General features: G+C 42.8%; 1 protein-coding gene across 7 annotated transcripts in view; it reads left to right on the top strand.

Moving 5' to 3' along the window:
* The window catches only part of LRFN5 (leucine rich repeat and fibronectin type III domain containing 5), a 158,213-nt gene that overhangs the window by 119,446 nt on the left and 15,814 nt on the right, over nt 1–22,953 (top strand). For all 7 annotated transcript variants that reach the window (XR_005293759.2, XR_006282098.1, XM_038407829.2 and 4 more), the window contains exon 2: nt 21,181–22,588. Coding sequence is in view for 5 of the 7 variants with exons in the window: in XM_038407829.2 (XP_038263757.1) it covers nt 21,201–22,588 (1,388 nt within the window). In the remaining 2 variants the exon portion in view is untranslated. The remainder of the gene's footprint in view (nt 1–21,180; nt 22,589–22,953) is intronic.

Genomic DNA, 22,953 nt, shown 5'->3' with positions numbered 1-22,953 from the left:
TAATTATAGACTGTAATCAAGTCACCCCTTAGCCTCCTCTTTGTTAAGCTAAATAGATTGCTCACCTCCAGTCTTACAAAGCAGATTTTCTAATCCTTACTCATTCTTGTGGCTCTTCTCTGAACCCTTTCCAATTTATCAATATCCTTCTTGGTTTTTGGGCACCAGAACAGGACATAGTATTCTAGCAGCAGCTGTACGAGTGCCAAATACAGAGGTAAAATAACCTCTCTGCTCCTACTCGAGAATCCCCTGTTTAAACATCCCACCATTGTACTAGTTCTTTTCGTCGCAGCGTCACACTGGGAGCTCATGTTCAGTTGATTATCCATCACAACCCCAAATCCTTTTCAGTCATCGTATCTGTAGATAGAGTCTTCCATTTGGTAAGCATGGTTTACATTCTTTCTATCGAGATTACATTTAGATGTATTCAAATGCATATTGTTTGCTTATATCTAGTTTACCAAGAGATCCAGATCACTTTGTATCAATGACTGGCCCTTTTCATTATCTAGCACTCCGTCCATTTTTTTTTATCATCTGTACATTTTATCACTGACAATTTTATGTTTTGTTCCAGGTCATTGATAAAAATGTGAGATAGCACAGGGCCAAGAACTGAACTCTGTAGAACCCCCCCAAAACAGACCTGCTCAATAATGGTTCTTTGTTTACAGTTACATTTTGAGACCTATCAGTTAGTCAGTTATTAATCCATTTAGTGTGTGCCATGATAATTGTACATCATTCAATTTTTTAAATCAAAATATGCAGCACAATGGCAAATGCCTTACAAAAGTCTAAGTGTATTATATCAACAATAAAAAGAAAAGGAGGACTTGTGGCACCTTAGAGACTAACAAATTTATTTATGCTTATGCTCAAATAAATTTGTTAGTCTCTAAGGTGCCACACATACTCCTTTTCTTTTTGCGAATACAGACTAACATGGCTGCTAATCTGAAATATATCAACAATGTTAACTGTATCAACCAAACTTGAAATCTCATTAAGAAAGATATCAAGTCACTTTGACAGGATCTATTTTCCGTAAACCCATATTTATTTGCATTAATTACATTATCTTCCTTTAGTTCATTATTAATTGAGTCTCATATCAGCCACTCCAGTATCTCGCCCAGGATCGATATCAAGCTGCATCATAAATTATCTGCATCATCTAATTTACCTTTTTTAAATATTGGCACAACATAAGGTCTTCTGGAAATACCTCAGTGTTCCAAGACATTGAAAAACAACATGAAGAGTCCAATCATCTCCTTTGCCAACTCTGTTAAAACTCTTGGATGCAAATTATCTGGACCTGCTGATTTAAAAATGTCTGACTTTAGTAACATCTGGGTAACATCCTCCAGAGATACAAGTGGAATGGAAACAGTGTTATCATCACCATATGATGAGACTGCATCCTCTGTTTTATCCCCAGTTACAGAACAGAAATATCTATTGAACGCCTCTGTGTTACTGTTGATAATTCTACCATCTCCATCTTGTAACAGACCGATATTATAGTCAAGATTTTTTTTTCATCATGTATTTTTTTAAAATTACTTCTTATTGTCCTTAACTCTTCTGGACATCGATTTCTCCTTGTGCCCATTGGTTTCTCTTGTCAGTTTCCTACAGTTCTTAAGTTCTGATTTATATTCATTACTATCTACTATATATATATATATATTCAGGGCTGTTTTCACTTCCCATCTAAACTAGGTTGCTTTTTTAACCAGCACAGACTTCCTCCTTGGAGTTGTGGCTTTGGGGGCATCTAGTAAGGTCTTCTTAAATGATTTCCAATGCTTGTTCACATTTCTCTGATTAAATTCTTCCTCCCAGCTGATTTGGCTCATACCTGTTTTCATCTTTCTGTAACTGGCCCTATTAAAGCACCAGGATATATACTACTGATCTGGCCTTTATTCTGCTTGTACATTATAAATGCAATCAATGCATGATCTCTGTGACCGAACCCGTCACAGAGGTATTAGTTGGTGACTGCTAGAGACCCCCAAAGCGTACTAGGGAACAGGATGACACCTATCTATATGTGATAATTGGGGACTTCAATTTGGGTGACATATGCTCAGGTTTCATGCTGCCAGTAATAAAACAAGTTCGGAATTTCTAAATGTTACAGATGACAATTTCGTAACTCAGAAAGTGCTGCAGGCAACACAGGGAAGTTCTATATTAGACTTTGTTCTACCAGATGAAGAGGAACTGATCACAGAACTAAAACTTAACAGTAGTTTTAGACCTCCTTGGGACTGTCACCTGACGTGCTGAAATTATCTCTGAGCTCATTTTCCCTGCCAGCTTGGGACTCCAGAACCCTGCCTTGTTGAGTCAGACACACCAGCCTGCTGCAACACAGACTCAGAGTCTGGGCCACTCCCCCAAAGCTGCAGGCTTTAAGTGAAAATAGCTCAGCAGGTTACCTGTCTCCAGCACCCAGATACCCAGCTCCCAGTGGGACCCAAGCCCCAAATAAATCCATTTTACTCTGTATAAAGCTTGTACAGGGTAATCTCATAAATTGTCCGTCCTCTATATCACTGATAGAGAGATATGCACAGCTGTTTGCTCCCCCAGGTATTAATCACTTACTCTGGTTTACTAATAAACAAAAGTGATTTTATTAAGTATAAACAGTGGTTCCAAGTAATAAAAGACAGAAGAAAGTCAGTTACCAAGCAAAATAAAGCAAAAACATGCAAGTCTAAGCCTAATACATTAAGAAACTGATTACATGTAAAAAGAAAAGGAGTACCCGTGGCACCTTAGAGACTAACAAATTTATTAGAGCATAAGCTTTCGTGAGCTACAGCTCACTTCATCGGATGCATTTTTTTCCACCAAATGCATCCGATGAAGTGAGCTGTAGCTCACGAAAGCTTATGCTCTAATAAATTTGTTAGTCTCTAAGGTGCCACGGGTACTCCTTTTCTTTTTGCGAATACAGACTAACACGGCTGCTACTCTGAAACCTGTGATTACATGTAATATCTCATCCTCAGAGATGTTCCAATAAGCTTCTTCCACAGACTAGACTCCTTCCTAGTCTGGGACCAATCCTTTCTCCTGGTACAGTCCTTGTTAGTTCCAGCAGACATCTTATGTGGAAAGCAGGGGTTTTCTCATGACTGGAAAAAACTCTTGTCCTGTTCCACCCCCTTTTATAGCTTTGGCATAAGGTGGGAATCTTGTGTCTCCCTGGGTCCCCACCCCTCCTAAATGGAAAAGTACCAGATTTGAGATGGATTCCAGTATCATGTGACATAGTCACATGTCCTGTGAAACCCCAACCTCCATTCTTCCAAGACTGGTCCACGCATACACAGGAAGTTTTGCAAGTAAACAGAGCCATTTACATCCAATTGTCTTAGTCAGTGGGAGCCATCAAGATTCTAAACTACCATTAATGGCCCACACTTTGCATAATTACAATAGAACCTCAGAGTTATACTTTATATTCCTAGCTTCAGATACAAAAATGATACATGCATACAAATAGGAAGAATATATTCAGTAGATTATAACCTTTGTTATGATACCTTACAAAAGACCTTTTGCATAAAGCATGTTCCAGTTACATCATATTCACACTCATATGCATATTTCCATAAAACATATGGAGTGCAACATCACAACCCCATCTTGTGCTTTATCTGTTAGGACAGAGATCTATAAGCATTCAGGATCCTTTTCTTCTGAGTTATCAGTGACTCAGAAACAGAAAATGCCATTTTTTTTCAATTAGGGTGCCATTCCTCCTCCCCTTTTGCCCACTCAGTGCTTTCTAAATAGATTATAACCATTGACTTCAACATTCCAATATTGTGAATCATTCCGCCAGGTTTCAGTAATGCTAACAAGATTGAATTTATGCTAATTAATGAACATTTCCTGTTTCTCCTGTGTTGCTATATTAGCTCCTACCATTGGCATATAGGCAATTCAGTATTTCTCTGTTCATGTTCTTTTTGTTTCTTGATTAGTTTTTTTCTCAACATCTTGATTTTGTGCTGAGTGTTCATATCTTCCTTCTTTTTACCTTCTCCTTTTGCTATTAGTTTAAGTCACTCCTGACTACTGAAGCCAGTCTGTCCCCAAGGAGATTGGTCCATCTTCTAGTGAGTGGAGGCCATCCAAACTATCCAGCTCGCTCTCCCTATAGCAGGTGGACCAGAGTTCCACAAAACCCAAATCCTCCACCCTACACCTCTTCTCTAGCCAGCAGTTCACTTCCAGAATCTTCTGCCTTCCGCCTTCCTTTGCTTGTGGGACAGGAAGGATCTTAGAGAAGATTGCTTGGACATTCTTCTTCTTCGGCCTGCTTCTGAGTTCTCTGAAGTCATCTGCTATCTGCAAGATATCTCATAACACAGTGTCGTTAGTGCCAACATGAACTATCACCAGTTTATGCATGCCCATAGACTTCAAAAGCCTATGCAATCTTAGAGTGATGTTTTATGCCGTGCCTCTGGGAAGTCAGCACACTGTCCTCTTGTCCGCCTGTCCCTGGGAGAATGTTTTTTTGCTTCTTCTAAGTATTGAATCTCCAACAAGAATCATATGTCTTCCGCGGATGGTTGGAGAACTCTTTGTGGGTAAGCTTGGTTTTCCTACAGGTTGGGCCAAGCTGCCATCCACACATGCCCCCTACACCTCTCCATTCCCTTGGACCTTCTCAATATTGAGAGATATCTCCAAAGTTTCCATGTTGAAGACCTGGTATTGATTTGAAAGTTCTAGTTGTGGATCTCAAATCCTTTTGTGCATCTTAGGCCAGATACTGATAAGGTGTGAATCAGCGTGGTGCAGGAGACATCAGTGGATCTCAGCCAGCTTATGCCAGCTGGTGATCTGGGCACTTAGTTCTAATTTTAACTGCTGAAAGTTGCTCTTGTTGTTGTTTGGAAATGTCCAAGCCATGGTTCCTCCCCCAAAACACCCTACCTATCAAAAAACAGCCTGGCCTAGTGCAAAAACAGCAACAACAACACTTTAAAAGTGATTTAGCTTCAGCTGTGATTTGTTTCTTAGGTTCTGATTCTGCAAAACACTTACCACGTGCTTAAGTACTGTTGCCTTTGATGAAATTCAATCGTATGTTCAAGTGGTTTGCTGACCTGAGGCCTCCAATTGCCCATGTTAAATAATGGTAGCATTAAAGGCCCCATTTCCATTGAAAAAATAAGCTTGTTTAGCTGAACCTCTTTTAACATGGTTTGAGGATATCTTTCCTGGTCCACGCAGAATGGGCAAAGACACATGGGAGTCAATGTGGTCTAGAGATTAGAGCACGGGCAGAGCAGGCAAGAGACCTGAATTCTGTTCCAGCTCCCCTGTTAACTTGGGTAACCTCAGGCTGGTCATGTAATTGCTTTCTTTCCATTGCACATCTGTAACATGGCAAAAACAGGTGTCAGAGTAGCAGCTGTGTTAGTCTGTATCCACAAAAAAAAAGGAGTACTTGTGGCACCTTAGAGACTAACACATTTATTTGAGCATAAGCTCTTGTGAGCTACACGCATCCGATGAAGTGAGCTGTAGCTCACAAAAGCTTATGCTCAAATAAATGTGTTAGTCTCTAAGGTGCCACAAGTACTCCTTTTCTTTATGGAAAAAATAGTTGACCTGATGTACCCTCATGGGTCTGCTGTAAGAGTGAATTAAATTAGCACAGCAGCACCACTTTCTGATCTTCTTGTCATCGGTGCTATAGAAGTGTGAGGTGTTCCATCCTCCTCATCATCACTGCATGGTACCAAGCAGGCTTTGAAGGTACACGTCCCCGGTGAGAAGAGTTCAGACCCTGTTTGGTGAGTGGGGTGCAGGAGACAACCGTTGCTCAATTGCTACTCTTCAGCAGGAGACGGATTAGGTGTGAGGTGTGTTAGCAGGACAGCAGCTCATTGACTGACACTGCCATAGCTACCTGGCTACCTTGTGCTGCCATTCATAGCAATGTGTACACCCAGTCTCACTGGCCTCCGGAGCACCATGTACAGCTGCTTTGCATCAGTGGAGCAGCCTGAAGTATCCAGAGCATGCCAGCGAATGTGGCCTTTGGGGCTGCACTATGCTCCCAGGGACGCCCCCTACACCCTGATCTCGCTCTGGCATGGAAGGGAGGGGCACCATTCTTTCCCCTTTCCTTCAGACCACAGAGGAACCTGTGCGGGGCCAGGCATGCAGGAGCGGGGATTGAGTCCTGGGGTGGGGCGAAGTGAAACGCCCTCCATCCCCCAGTGTTTCATTCCTGCTGAACACCTGCTTCTGCGATGTGTCTCCAATGCAGGGAGACCCCCCTTGTGCTCAGATCACATCAGCTACCTAAAATGTTTGCTCTAAAGGATTTGGGCTTATTTTGTTAATTTTCTAGGTTGGCTTCTAACGAGCTATTTCCCTTTGACTCCCTCGGTTGTGATGCACAAAATGAAAATGTGTTAAACTTCCCAACACAGAGACATGGCAGCTGCTGCTGCATCAAATGAAATAGATTTGTTCTGATAAAAGGTGGGAGGCTGGGGGGGGGGGAGATGAAGTAATACTAGAGGTAAGCGGCACAGTGAAAAAGAGCATTACTTCTCGGTGGTGTTCGTGATAGTTCATTCCCCTGTTCACTGAATTGATTCCAGACCATAATTTCAATTTCATTAGCTTTTCATATGACCTCAGTTTGTTATTAAGGCAGCAGCTAGTCATTTATTTCCATAGCACGCTGCTTACAGGGAGCCCTTTGGTCTGTGCTGTGATGGAGCCACAACTTAACCTCATCAGCATCAAAGCCACCTGGCTCCATGGACTCGTTCTCAGCCATCATTAAGTTTTAGGGGGAATTTGGCTTCAATTTCCATTTTAGCAGTAAAAAAAGACCATGCGAGACAGTAAGGCATAGTTTTCAGACTGTGCAAAATTTCTCAAGACAGCTACGTCCAAAGCCGACTGCAAAGAGTTACAAAGGAATCTCACAAAACTAGGTGACTGGGCAACAAAATGACAGATGAAATTCAGTTGCAATAAGTGCAAAGTAACGCATGTCGGAAAACAGAATTCCTACTATACATACACCATGTGCAGATGTAAGTTAGCCATTACCACCGATAGTTCTCTGAAAATATCTGTTCAGTGTGCAGCAGAAATTTTTTAAAAAAAAAAGTAACAATGTTAGGAATCATTAGAGAAAGGGATAAATGATAAGACAGAAAATATCATAATGCCATTATGTAAATCCATGGTATGCCCACTTTAATACGTTTCAGAGTAGCAGCCGTGTTAGTCTGTATTCGCAAAAAGAAAAGGAGTACTTGTGGCACCTTAGCGACTAACACATTTATTTGAGCATAAGCTTTCGTGAACTACAGCTCACTTCATCGGATGCATTCGATGGAAACTACAGTGGGGAGATTTATATACACACTTTAATACTGCATGCAATTCTTGTCACCCCATAGGCAAAGTTTTTGATATGGTCTCGCACAGTATTCTTGCCAGCAAGTTAAAAAAGTATGGATTGGATGACTGGACTATAAGGTGGATAGAAAGCTGGCTAGATTGTCGGGCTCAACGGGTAGTGATCAATGGCTCAATGTCTCATTGGCAGCCGGTATCAAGTGGAGTGCCCCAGGGGTCGGTCCTGGGACCAGTTTTGTTCAACATCTTTATCAATGATCTGGAGGATGGCGTGGATTGCACTATCAGCAAGTTCGCAGATGACACTAACCTGGGAGGAGAGGTAGATTCACTGGAGGGTAGGGATAGGGTCCAGAGTGACCTAGACAAATTGGAAGATTGGGCCAAAAGAAATCTGATGAGGTTCAACAAGGACAAGTGCAGAGTCCTGCATTTAGGACAGAAGAATCCCATGCACCGCTACAGACTAGGGACCGACTGGCCAAGCGACAGTTCTGCAGAAAAGGACCTGGGGGTTACAGTGGATGAGAAGCTGGATATGAGTCAGCAGTGTGCCCTTGTTGCCAAGAAGGCTAAGGGCATACTTGGCTGTTTTAGTAGAAGCATTGCCAGCAGATCTGGGGCCACACATTGACTATGCAGAATTAAAATATATTGAATAGCTACCCAGTCAGTGAGCACTCTCCATCTTGTGCACTAAGGCAGTGTCCTGTGGAAAAAAGTAATATAGAATAGAATCATAAGTCATGTGTCCCTGCCCCCTAATCATTTTCATTTCCCTCCGCTAGACTCTCTCCAATTTGTCCACATCCTTTCTGTAGTGGGGGCCCCAAAACTGGAAGCAATACTCCAGGTGTGGCCTCACCAGTGCCGAATAGGGGGGAACAATCACTTCTCTCGATCTGCTGGCAATGCTCCTACTTATACAGCCCAATATGCCATTGGCCTTCTTGGCAATAACGGCACACCGTTGACTCATATCCAGCTTCTCGTCCACTGTAACCCCTAGGTCCTTTTCTGCAGAACTGCTTCCGAGCCATTCAGTCCCTAGTCTGTAGCGGTTCATGGGATTCTTCCGTCCTCAGTGCAGGACTCTGCACTTGTCCATGTTGAACCTCATCAGATTTCTTTTGGCCCAATCCTCTCATTTATCTAGGTCCCTCTGTATCCTATCCCTACCCTCCAGTGTATCTACATCTCCTCCCAGTTTAATGTCATCTGCAAACTTGCTGAGGGTTCAATCGATGGCGTATTAGCCTAGGCCAATAAGGCCTAGGCCTAGGGCAGCAAATTTATAATAAGAGCATTTTTGTAATCATGACATTTTTGCACAAGTCCACAGTCTGTCGGCTGCCTGTATCGTCGTTTGTCCATATTGTAACTGCTCACCAAACTGAAGCTTCTGTCATGCTGCAACTCTACCAATCATAGAGCATATTGAAACCACCAGTGACGGTGCAACACCATGAAGTAAACATACTTGCGACAATCCTAAACGTTAATAATATGACCAGAAGGGAGAAATTAAGCGGGTCTCAGTTAAAAAAAAAATGCTACAAGAAAGAAAGAAAGAAAGAAAGAAAGAAAGAAAGAAAGAAAGAAAGAAAGAAAGAAAGAAAGAAAGAAAGAAAGAAAGAAAGCAAGCTTTGAGCAGGGGGTTGGACTAGATGACCTCCTGAGGTGTCTTCCAACCCTGATATTCTATGATTCTATGAAAGAAAGAAAGGAAAAATGAAATGATAGCAAAAATGCGCAAAATAGATTCCTTTGTTGTATCAGTTAGTGCCGTTCAAAGTTCGTATGGGGGTGGCAATTATTTCAGGGCCTAGGGGTGGCAAAATTATTAATCTATCCTCCTTATAGTCCATTCATCCAATCCATACTTTTTTAACTTGCTGGCAAGAATACCATGGGAAACCATATTAGAAGCTTTGCTAACGTCAAGATATATCACATCCAGCACTTTCCCCTCATCCACGGAGCCAGTTATCTCATCATAGAAGGCAATCAGGTTGGTCAGGCATGACTTGCCCTTGGTGAAGCCATGTTATGTTGACTGTTCCTGATCACTTTCCTCTCCTCCAAGTGCTTCAAAATGGATTCCTTTAGGACCGGCTCCGTGATTTTTCCAGGGACTGAAGTGAGGCTGACCAATCTGTAGTTTCCTGGGTTCTCTTTCTTTCCTTTTTTAAAGATGGGCACTACATTAGCCTTTTTCCAATCATTCAGTAGCTCCCCCGATCACCACAAGTTTTCAGAGTTAATAGCCAATGGCTTTGCAATCACATCAGCCAGCTCCCACAGCCCCCTCAGATGCATTAGATCTGGACCCATGGACTTGTGCATGTCCAACTTTTCTAAATAGTCCTTAATCTGTTCTTTCAGCACCGAGGGCTGCTCACCTCCCTCCCCATACTGTGTTGCCCAGGACAGCAGTCTGGGAGCTGACCTTGTCTGTGAAGACCAAGGCAAAAAAAACATTGAGTACTTCAGCTTTTTCCACATCATCTGTCACTATGTTCCCTCTCCCATTCAGTAAGGGGCCCACACTTTCCCTGACCTTTTTCCTGTTGCTAACATACCTGTAGAAGCCCTTCTTGTTACCCTTCACATCCCTTGCTAACTGCAACTCCAACTGTGCCTTGGTCTTCTTGATTACATCCCTGCATGTTTTAGCAATATCTTTATACTCCTCCCTAGTCATCTGTCCAAATTTCTAGTTCTCGTAAGCTTCCTTTTTGAGTTTAAGCTCACCAAAGATTTCACTGTTAAGCCAAGCTGGTTGCCTGCCATATTTGCTATTTTTTCTGCACATCAGGATGGTTTGTTCCTGTGCCCTCAATAAGGCTTCTTTAAAATACAGCCAGCTCTCCTGGACTCCTTTCTCCCTCATATTAGCCACCCAGGGGATACTGCCCATCAGTTTCCTGAGAGAGTCAAAGTCTGCTTTTCTGAAGTCCAGGGTCCATATTTTGCTGCTCTCCTTTCTTCCCTGTGTCAGGATCCTGAACTTGACCATTTCATGGTCACTGCTGCCTAGGTTGCCACCCACTTCTTCTTCCCCTACCAGTTCTTCCCTGTTTGTGAGCAGCAGGTCAAGAGGAGCACGGCCCCTATTTGGTTCCACCAGCACTTGCACCAGGAAGTTGTCCCCAACATTCTCCAAAATCTTCCTGGATTGTCCGTCCACCGCTGTATTGCTCTCCCAGCAGAGGTCAGGGTGATTGAAGTCTCCCATGAGAACCAGGGCCTGTGATCTGGAAACTTCTGTTAGTTGTCCGAAGAAAGCCCTTTCTACCTCATCCCCCTGGTCCGGTGGTCTATAGCAGACACCCACCACGACATCACCCTTGTTGCTCTTGCCTCTAAACTTAACCCAAAGACTCTCAACAGGCTTTTCTCCAGTTTCATACTGGAGCTCTGAGCAATCATACCGCTCTCTTACATACAGTGTAACTCCTCCACCTTTCCTCCCCTGCCTGCCCTTCCTTAACAGTTTATACACATCCATGACAGTGCTCCAGTCATGAGATCATGTAGTTATAGACTGCATCATAATGCATGCGTACAATGGGGCTGAATTAAGGTTGAGCAGACCACTGTAATTCTGTCATTTCCTGATTTCTAAGAGCTTGATTTTGCAACTTTGGCAATCTTATAACATAGTTTATATATATTAGGGCTGTCAATTAATCGCATTTAACTCAAGTGATTAGTGCAAAACAAATTAACTAGATTAAAAAAGTCATAATTAATCACAGTTTTAATTGCCCTGTTAAACAACAATAAAATACCAACTTAAATTTATTATAAATATTTTTGGCTGTTTTTCTACATTTTCAAATATATTGATTTCCATTACAACACAGACTACAAAGTGCACAGTGCTCACTTTATATTATTATTTTTGATTACAAATATTTGCACTGTAAAAAAGATAAAGAAAAGAAGTAGTATTTTTCCATTCACCTCATACAAGTACTGTAGTGCAATCTCTTTGTCATGAAAATGAAACAGAAATGTAGATTTTTTTTCACATAACTGCACTCAAAAACAAAACTTTAGAACCTACAAGTCCACTCAGTCCTACTTGTTCAGCCAATCGCTCAGATAAAAAAGTTTGTTTACATGAACGGGAGATAATGCTGCCTGCTTCTTATTTACAATGTCACCTGAAAGTGAGAACAGGCATTCACATGGCTTTGTTGTAGCTGGTGTTGCAAGGTATTTATGTGCCACATGTGCTAAACATTCGTATGCTCCTTCATGCTTTGACTTGCCTCGACTAATCTTTTTTGCAGTGCAAATATTTGTAATCAAAAATAATAATATAAAGTGAGCACTGTGCACTTTCTATTCTGTGTTGTAATTGAAATTTGAAATCAATATAGAATCATAGAATCATAGAATCATAGAATATCAGGGTTGGAAGGGACCCCAGAAGGTCATCTAGTCCAACCCCCTGCTCAAAGCAGGACCAAGTCCCAGTTAAATCATCCCAGCCAGGGCTTTGTCAAGCCTGACCTTAAAAACCTCTAAGGAAGGAGATTCTACCACCTCCCTAGGTAACGCATTCCAGTGTTTCACCACCCTCTTAGTGAAAAAGTTTTTCCTAATATCCAATCTAAACCTCCCCCATATATTTGAAAATGCAGAAAAACAACCAAAGTACTTATAATAAATTTAAACTGGTATTTTATTATTGTTTAACAGTGTGATTAAAACTGAAATTAATCATGACTATTTTTTTTAATCTGTGAATTTGGCAGAAGACAGCACATTGGCTTTTTGAAACTCTTACATCCTGCTATTTAAAAGGCAAACCAGTGACTGTTGGTTCATTTTATCATGTTGCTTCTGAGGAGGACTGTTTTATAAGACAGTGTAAATGTGGCCGTAGTTCAGTTTTTAATACACAGATTGAATGGCTTAAAGTATCAGATGTCATATTGAAACTGATTTTTTAAAAATCCATTTTATTTTCATGGCCTCTTTATTGGAATTACAAATATCAGTTCAGGAATTTGAGATTCTCAAACCTTTTGTGTGACTGCCAATGTGAGTGTAAATGAAAGCGGTGTGTCTCCTTAACTTAGGGGAACGTTGTTTTTTTTAAAATATATTGTTTACAAAATGGATAGCAGCAGTAAAGCTATGATTTGCTTTGACCCATGAGCTCTTTTCTGAAATGGTTCTTGTGCTTTGCAGTGATGCTGCATCTGTGAGTTATCGATGACAACAAGGGGCATGAGGAGGATTGGAAGTGAAGAGGAGAGAAACAAACTGGAGAATGTATATCAGAGTTTACAGCTGTCTCATTTGGGGACCTGGGCCAAGCTTGTTCAGTTTTTGGTACAGAAGGTTCGGCTCTGAATCATTATTGCGCTTTTACTCCTCCATAGCTCATCTGAGCCGTTACTTCAGACACTGTTTGGAATGCCTTCCTTTCTTCATCATTACTAGAAAATTCCTATTAGAAAATCCTCTGCTTTCTTTCAGCAAGCTGAAGGTTTTTGCTTCCGTTCCTACAGCCAAGAAATGATGTCATGGGCAGATCGAGCTAGTCACAGGTTCCTGACTGTGATGGTTGCCTGGCAAAGATATGTGTTTTAGCTGAAGAAAGCAAAGATCTCTTGTTATACATGTCAGCAAATCTTTGCAGGATCTACAGATTGTAAACCACAGGCATGGAGTTGTGTAAATACTTGGTTTCATTTCAAGCATTGCTTGCACTTATATTACAGTGTAGGATATTCTTTAAGCAATCATTGTGAATCCTCCAGAGCAATATTGCAGCTGCAATAGCTCAGTGAGGAGTCCACAGAGACCTGCTTTTCAGCAGCCTTCCTAGTTGGAGGAGACTCCAGTGGTAGACCCCAGACATCCTGGCTTCCAACTCTTTATGACTTGGGTAGACAAGTGAAGGTGTTGCCAACAGGTCAGTGCATGTTCTGCGTCTCCCTCTGGGCCCGTTTCTCAGAGGATGTGATTCTGTTACAGCCCAGCTACAGAGCCTGACTCCTGCTTTCAGCGCTGGAGGTCTCTGGCTCAGTCTCAGGAGGGGGTTAAATCAAAGGCAAAAGGCACATGCTGGATACCTTTAGTCCTCGTACTGGAGTCACCAACTGAAACTCCCTTTGTGTTGTTTCCCAGTGGTCACTTTTTGGGAGGTCAATAGGCTAGCTCCTCCTGCTGTGATGTGCCTAGAGGATGGGGCAGTGCCTAGCTGCACCATTCCAGGAACAGAGCGGAGACTCAATTCCTCTTTGCAGGGAGGGGAGTAAGTTACCTCACTGCTTTTGGTGTTGCACACCCAGCCAGCCTCTGCCTAGCTAGCTCTGCCCATGTCGTGAGTCAAGCCCTGCTAGCCCTGCACAGTCACAGTCCTGGAGCTCAGGGAGTGCCTGCTCTTGTCGCGTGTGCAGGGCAGAGCACGGTGTCGCTGCAAGTTGGTTTGCCTGCAGCAGAGCTGGAGACATCCCACCTCCGTTGTAAAACCAAACAGTGGATGGGCATTTAGGAGAGAGGGCAGTGTGCTCCTCCCTCACCTCCTGCCATGCTGGGAGTTCTGATCTGTGAACTGGTCACAACACTGAAAATTAATGGTAACTTCGGTACAAACGATCATGACCTTGTCACATTTATAATGTGCAAAAAGAATATAGTCTGGACCAATGATCCGTCTATGTGATGCTTTAATAGGGCCAATTTCACAACGCTAAAAACAATTATGAACCACCTCAGCTGGGAGGAAGAATCTAATCAGCAGAATGATCATTAAAAATCATATAAGAACACTGTTAGATGCCCCCAGAGCCATAGTTTTACAATTGAGGAAGGAGGCTGTGTTGGCTAAAAAACTGACCTGGTTTAGAAGGGAAGTGAAGGTAACTGTAAAAAATACATGAATAAAAATAATATATAACAAATGGCAGAAAGGGGAAGTTGATGGTAATGAATGTAAATCAAAAGTTATTAGATGTAGAAAATTGATGAGGGAAACAGGGACACAAGGAGAAATCTATGATCATCAGAGTTAAGGACAATAAGAAGGAATTTTTAAAAATATATTGTGGGGGGACGGAATCCTGACACTGGTACTGGACTGTTACAAGAAGGACATGGAAGAATTATCAATAATAATGCAGAAAAGGCAGATATGTGCAATAAATATTTCTCTTCTGTAATTGGGAAGAAGACAGATGATGCAGTCTCATGGTATGGTCATAACATTCAGTCCATTCCACTAATATTTCAGGAGCATGGTAAACAGAAGTAACTAAAGTTAGACATCTTAAAATCATCAGACACAGATACCTTTCATCCAAGAGTTTTAAAAGAGCTGGCTGATGAGTTTACTGGACTGTTAGTGTTGATTTTCAATATGTTTTGGAGCACTGGGGAAGTTCCAGAAGACTGGAAGAAAGCTAATGTTGCGACAATATTTAAAAAGGATAAATGTGATGACTCAGGTAATTATTGCCCTGTCAGCCTGACATTGATCTTGGACAAAATAAGGGATACAGGACTCAATTAATAGTGAACTAAAGAAGATTAATGTAATTAATGCAAATCAAAAGGGGCTTTGGAAAACAGATCCTGTTAAACTAACTTGATTTTTTTTTATGAGATGACAAGTTCGGTAGATAAAGGTAAGAGTGTTGATGTAAGACATTTAGACTTCTGTGAGATATTTAACTTGGCACCTCATGAATTTTGATTAAAAAGCTAGAACTATATAAATTTAGCAATGCACACAGTAAACGGATTAAAGGCTGGCTAATAGATAGGTTTCAATATGTAATTGTAAATGAGGAATCATCATTGAGCGGTGTGTTTCAAATTTAGCTACAGCTAATCGGGAGAAAGATCTTGGAGTCATTGTGGATAGTTCTCTGAAGATGTCCACGCAGTGTGCAGCGGCAATCAAAAAAGCAAACGGGATGTTAGGAATCATTAAAAAAGGACTAGAGAATAAGACCGAGAATATTTTATTGCCCTTATATAAATCCATGGTACGCCCACAGCTTGAATACTGTGTACAGATGTGGTCCCCTCATCTCAAAAAGATAGACTGGCATTAGAAAAGATTCAGAGAAGGGCAATTAAAATGATTAGGGGTTTGGAATGGGTCCCATATGAGGAGAGATTAAAGAGGCTAGGACTTTTCAGCTTGGAAAAGAGGAGACTAAGGAGGGAGATGAGAGAGGTATATAAAATCATGAGTGGTGTGGAGAAAGTGAATAAGGAAAAGTTATTTACTTGTTCCCATAATATCAGAACTAGGGGCCACCAAATGAAATTAATGGGCAGCAGGTTTAAAACAAATCAAAGGAAGTTCTTCTTCACATAGCACACACTCAACCTGTGGAACTCCTTGCCTGAGGAGGTTGTGAAGGCTAGGACTATAAAGGGTTTAAAAGAGAACTGGATAAATTCATGGAGGTTAAGTCCATTAATGGCTATTAGCCAGGATGGGCAAGGAATGGTGTCCCTAGCCTCTGTTTGTCAGAGGGTGGAGATGGGTGGCAGGAGAGAGATCACTTGATCATTACCTGTTAGGGTCACTCCCCCTGGGACACCTGGCTTTGGCCACTGTCGGAAAAAAGGATACTGGGTTGGATGGACCTTTGGTCTGACCCCATGTGGCCATTCTTATGTTCTTAAGGACTGGGTCTTGGCCCTATGCCATTTAACATCTTAATCAATAATGTGGAAGAAAACATGAAATCATCATTGATAAAGTTTGCAGATAACAAAAAATTGGGGATGTGTGCAAACTAATGAAGATGACACCTCACTGGTTCAGAGTGTTCTGGATCACTTGGTAAACTGGGCAGAAGCAAACAAAATGTGACTTAATTTAGCTAAATATAAGTGTATACATGTAGGAACATAGAATGTGGGCTGTTCTTACAGGATGGGGGATCCTATCCTGGGAAGCAGCGACTCTGAAAAAATGTGGGGGTCATGGTGAATAATCAGCTGAACACGAGCTCCGGGTTTGATGCTGATGCCAAAGGAGAAGGTGAAGTGGTGACTTAATCAAAATCTGTAAGTATCTGCACAGGGACAAATATTTCGTAGTGGTCTCTTCAATCTAGCAGAGAACGATGTAATACGATCCGATGACTGGAGACTAAAGCTAGACAAAATCGGGCTGGAAGTAAAGGATACATTTTATACCAGTGAGAAGAACTAGCCATTGGACCAATTGTCCAGGGGTCATGGTGGATTCTCCCTGTGAATCCATGCGAGGAGAAGACGGGGGCAGAGGTGATGATTGCCAGGCTTTCCTGATAGGCACCCTTCCCAGGCCCCAGCCCGCAGCTAGCAACAGAGTTACTGTGCTCTGGGGAGTGAGCATCGGGTTGGGAGTCAGGCCAACTTCTGATTTCAAACCCTGTCTCTGCCACTGAGGTGCCATGTGGCCTTGGGAAAGTCATTTCACTCTCTGCCTCAGGTCTCCCAGCAGTGACTCACTCGTATCTGTATGTATCTGTAAGTCTGCACAACGCTCAAAATAGGTACGGCACATTACCAGTACAAAGGGTCGCTGTTTTCCCAAGGGCCAGGAGTTGTGGTGAGTTGGGAGCAGTGGCAATGGGGAAGGGGGCTGGGCACATGAAAGTGGGGAAGAAATGATCATTATCAGGAATACTGAACGAGAGATGGATGGAGGGAAAGGGCCAGGAAAGGAAGAGAAATAACAGAACACTCAAGAGACTGGGATTTTTAAAAATGTTATTAAATAGTCTGGTAGCAAACCATTGCAGAGAACTAGCCAGTCACGGTTGCTTTTGGCCACCAGGTCACAGCAGTGTGGGAGGAGGCCCGAGCCCCCGGCCTGTGGGTGCCGACAGCAGTGCTATCACCCCCTTGGCTGCGTTTGTGTTCACATCACTGCCCCTGGCCTTTGGGGTGCTCGTGCATGGCCCAGGGCAAGCGGGGGCATAGCCGAGGGAGTTTGGAACCAGAGGTTCTCCTGGCTTCGAGCTTGCCAGTGGGAAACGTTACACATACATATGAGAGAGGTTTAACACAGAATCTTCCCTCTGACTTGCAAACTGGCTTCAGCAATATCCACATTTTCTGGGTGAGGAGCAGCAGCCCCATCCCTTGGCTTTTTATACCAATACAGAATCTCCTTCCAGTCCAGTCCCAGATTGCGTCTACACTTCCCCCTGGTGGTTTGCATTCCGGCTCGAGGAGAATTGCCTGCACGCTCTCTAATCAAGCTAGTGCATTAGAACTAGCAGTGTAACTGCAGCAGTGTGAGTGGTGGGAGGGGAGAGCCACCCCAAGAACAATCCTGTCTGGAACGCTAGGTACGTACAGGGGGCAGCTAACCCCATATGCAGCCTTGGCTACACTCTGCTTTGAGCATGCTAATGAGAGCAGATCTAGTGCAGGTTTACCTCTTTGAATCCCAGCCCCAGCACCCGCGTAAACGTATCCCGTGCTGTGGCAGCGGGAGCTGGCCAGGAAAGGGAAGCTCTGGTTCATGGGAATTCTGGGACGTTGACAGCTTGTTTCACTTTCTTTCTTCTGTGTCGACATTGCGGGATTTCCTGCCAAATGGAACCATCCGTTTCAGCACCCAGCTGCCTGGCCACCGGGCAGGGGAGCTGGCAGGCAGGGCGGGCAGGCAGTGCCCCGGGTTCCTGACCCGCCCAAAGCCCAGCCCGCTTTCCATTGAATGTGTTGACAGATTTGACGTGTGCCGGGGAAAGTTCAATTCTGTCCAATCAGCACATTTACACAGACACTGGTGAGAACGGATGCAACGGCACTAGGGGCAGCTGCAGACATTGGGTGGTCACTGCTCTGCATACGGTCCACACACAGGCTGCAGGGCCTGCATCGGGACAGAACTCCACTCAGATGCAATTCTCCCCTGCTCTCCACCCTGCATTTCCTTCTGCCAAGGCAGCCCCCCTCACCCGGGGGAATGCTGGGACTAGGGAGGGCAGCCGCCAGCACCTGTGCACTCCTGCTCCTCTTGAGAGCTACTCTAGTGCTGGCTTTTTGGAGCAGGGATAATGTGCCCCGGGTGTGTCTGTGCAGTGTGTGCTGGGTGTGTCTGTGCAGTGTGCCCCGGGTGTATTTGTGCCGTGTGCTCCAGGTGTTTCTGTGCAGTGCGTGCTGGGTATCTGTACATGCCTAGCACATTGTTGTCATTGCTTTATTATATAAATAATAGCATGCTTAGACACACGAACAATGATGAAAATATTTAGGATGCAGGATGAAAACAAAGCTGCCTGGATGCATGTTAGTTGAAAACATGCACACATGCTCTAATAGCTATTGGCCTCAACACAACAATATCAGAGGAAAGATTTATGGACGCTAAATCATGCTGCATAGTAAATAACATGAAATGTACTAAACAGGTGCAAATAAGCATCATCGTGAATTAAGCTTCTAAGTTATTGACTAGAAAGGTTATTATTGTGGTGTTCATTTAGTCCCTATTCAGTATCTGAATTTCCATCGCGTTGATTCCATTTACAGGAGTACAATCTTTCCAACATAAATTACCTGCATAAAAAGGCCTGAAATTTAATCCTCAAAATGTATTTAAATGTCACCCTTGAAGTTTGCTTGCTGTCAAAATTAATGCAAAAACGATGCTCCATGGAGCTACAAAAGGTTTTAGTCTAAAATTTTACTGGTTTTGACAGGAACAGACTGCTTCATATGAGTTTAAGGCTAGCAGAAAAGGGAACTAATTTAATTGGTGCATTTATAGTCCAAGAATGGCCAGTTGTCTCTGAAGGAGACCAGTATAAATTGGTGTAACATTGGATTCTATAGAGAAAGAATTACACTCTCAGCTGGCTGTAAAAAATAAATTTGTTTTTATATCCTTTTCCAGTTGTCAGATAAATACTGATTCTCTAGAGCATGTATTATGGGAGAGCCATTGGCTGAGAGATTGATTCAGTGATGAAGGACCATTTTCTAGTCCCCAGGTGATATGCTCTTCTCTGTTTAAAAATACAACCTGCCTAAAAGGAATTTGCTAGAGGGGAAAACCTCAGCACCTACATAGAAGTGCAAATACTGTCTGGGTAACAAATAATATAGCAACAGTTTATGTTGAGTAAGAACTTTTTAATTCAAGATCATAACCAGGTAGCTCAGTATATGGACTGTTTGTTAGAAACAAACCTTTTGCAGGAGTTTATCGTGTGTTGAAGATGGTCATCAGCACTAAGAATCATCAACCTCACCCTCAAGGCTGCATACTTTTTTAAACTATAATTTGTCGGGTGAAGAAGCCCTCTTGTCTGAGGGACTCGGGGGTCTGAGTCAGAGGTTTGGAACAGCTCCCACATATGTTAGGTTCGGAAAGACTTGTAGGTGCTCAGCGCTTCTGAGGAATAACTCTTAGGGGCTTGATATTGTCTTACTGATTGTCTTTGCATCTTACAGACTCTTATTCCATTTAATTTCCCAGTTCATGGACAGACCGGATTACTATTTCCCATTCAAAGTTCCCTGGGCTTGCCTAAAAACTCTCACAAGCTTTGAGCCTGGGACAGCTGTGAAACATCTTGTATGTTTGCATATGCAGGGGGGCGGGAGCCATGTCAGTCCCTGGTTATTAGAGAGACAAGGTGGGTGAAGTGCTATTTGATACTAGACCAAGTTCTGTCTCTCTCACCAACAACAGTTGGTTCAGTAAAAGCTATTAGTTCACCCCCCCCCCCCCGGTCTCTGTGTGCTTATGGCCATTTAAAATATAGTGTCTTTATGGTAGTGTATTTATGGGGCTGGTGAAGTGGTTGTGTAATTCTGGTGTGCGCAGACGTGCTAGAACCCAGTTCTAAGACTAAGACTGTAATTGTACTGGCAGAATTTTCTGGGCGTGAAGGGAATACAGTGTTGTTGCCCAGGGAGTTGGAGAAAGTGATAATCATCTAAAATTTGGTTGTGTTCCCTATTTATCTAGCCTTCTGCCAACAAAATGGTTAACAATTTATGAATGGTAGACAACAAACTCCTTTGAGTTTATTCTGCACATAACACTAAGGGCTTAGGTGTTGGGTAGACCTGTGTGTTCCACTTATCGTTTTTAGGGAGACTGGCCAAACAGCTGCAAGGTCTGTACAAACAAGTGCAAGACTCCTTTTCCACCCAGATGACTACTTAACAGTATCACAAAGTCACATCAAAATGAAGGAGTTGACAATGTCTACTCAGGAGAGGCCAAGGAGTGGCATAACTGGGTGGTGCAGGTCCAAGAATGAGTTGCATTGGCAGGGTCTTCAAAACATGCTGCTGATAGTATGTAAAATTCTGTGCCTCTGTTATCCAACTGCTATTTCCATAAGACCGAACAAATAACATATAAACCACTGAAGAATCCTGTACTGGTCTGCTGTTTGATAATGGATGACACCTGTCCCCATTAAAAAGTAAACCCACGGCTTATGACTGTCCATCATAGTTATCATGTATTCTTTGTATTGGGGTTCTTTTCAGCCTAATGTGACCATCGCCTGTTGGTGTCATCATTTTTCCTGTGGTAGTACCAAAGATTATGGCCTCATTGTACGTCTCAGCGAACAGACATGTATTGAGAGACAGCCACTCCCCCAGCATCCCGATCCCTTGAGCCACAGCCCAGTGCTGTAACCACTAGTCCATCCTTCCTTTCTTTGCCTCTTTATCGCATGGGTTGTGTTCCACATGGGGGATATTAACAATGTGCTTTGCACTCTCTTGCAGGCTCTGAAACCTGATCTACAATGGAAAAACTGCTTTTGTATCTGCTGTTCATTGGCGTAGCAGTGAGAGCCCAGATCTGCCCCAAGCGCTGTGTCTGTCAGATTTTGTCTCCAAATCTTGCAACCCTTTGTGCCAAGAAAGGGCTTTTATTTGTTCCCCCAAACATTGACAGAAGGACTGTGGAACTGCGACTGGCAGACAATTTTGTTACAAATATCAAAAGGAAAGATTTTGCCAACATGACCAGCCTCGTGGACCTGACGCTATCCAGGAATACAATAAGTTTTATTACACCTCATGCATTTTCTGATTTGCGCAATTTGCGAGCTTTGCATTTGAACAGCAACAGGTTGACTAAGATCACCAATGACATGTTCAGTGGGCTTTCCAACCTGCACCATTTGATACTTAACAACAATCAGCTGACTTTAATTTCTTCCACAGCGTTTGATGATGTTTTAGCTCTTGAGGAACTGGATTTGTCCTATAACAATCTAGAAACTATCCCTTGGGATGCTGTGGAGAAGATGGTTAGCTTGCACACACTCAGTTTAGACCACAATATGATTGATCACATTCCTAAGGGGACTTTCTCCCACCTCCACAAGATGACCAGGTTAGATGTCACATCAAATAAATTGCAGAAGCTGCCACCTGATCCTCTCTTTCAACGAGCTCAGGTATTAGCAACCTCAGGAATCATCAGCCCCTCTACTTTTGCATTAAGCTTTGGTGGAAACCCTTTGCATTGCAACTGTGAACTCCTGTGGCTGAGGCGTCTTACCAGAGAAGATGACCTAGAGACTTGCGCTTCTCCTTCACTGTTATCTGGTCGGTATTTTTGGTCAATCCCAGAGGAAGAGTTCCTGTGTGAACCCCCTCTCATTACTAGACATACCCATGAGCTCAGAGTGCTGGAGGGTCAGCGGGCAACTCTGAGATGTAAGGCCCGGGGCGATCCAGAGCCAGCCATTCACTGGATTTCACCAGAAGGCAAACTTATTTCAAATGCAACAAGGTCGCTGGTGTACGACAATGGAACGCTAGACATACTTATAACAACTGTGAAGGATACAGGCTCCTTCACCTGCATAGCATCGAACCCTGCAGGAGAAGCCACTCAAATGGTGGATCTTCACATAATCAAACTTCCTCATTTGTTAAACAGTACAAACCACATTCATGAGCCTGACCCTGGTTCCTCGGACATCTCAACTTCCACCAAGTCAGGGTCAAATGCGAGTAGTAATAATGGGGATACTAAAGTCAGCCAGGATAAGAAAGTTGTAGTAGCAGAAGCAACATCATCCACTGTGCTACTCAAATTTAATTTTCAAAGAAATATACCTGGAATACGTATGTTTCAAATCCAGTACAATGGTACTTATGATGATTCACTTGTTTACAGGTAAGAGATCCAACCACATCTGTATCTGCACTTAGCTCTCCATCAAATTGTTTCCTATTGATTTATTAATGCACTGTTTCGTTGCAGTCCATTACTGAGGAGTGGTTACAATACCACTTCACCTGATCAGAATACTGTCCTCGGAAGCATATGGCACAGGGCTTGTGAAAGACTAATGCAATTTTCAACTAACAAATAGGAAAATTACTTTGAATAGTCTTATTTTTGGATAATCCAATCTGACCTTTATCCCCTGTGGTAATCTGATCAGCAGAAAGATTGTAAAGTTAAATGAGTTAAATGGTTCTTACACCCTCAGGTTTTGAAAACCTGGGAGAAAGATGTCCATAATGTATGTTCACTAA

The sequence above is a fragment of the Dermochelys coriacea genome, chromosome 6, assembly GCF_009764565.3.
Source record: "Dermochelys coriacea isolate rDerCor1 chromosome 6, rDerCor1.pri.v4, whole genome shotgun sequence".
Lineage (NCBI taxonomy): Eukaryota > Metazoa > Chordata > Testudines > Dermochelyidae > Dermochelys > Dermochelys coriacea.
This window is presented reverse-complemented; position numbering and strand designations above follow the sequence as displayed.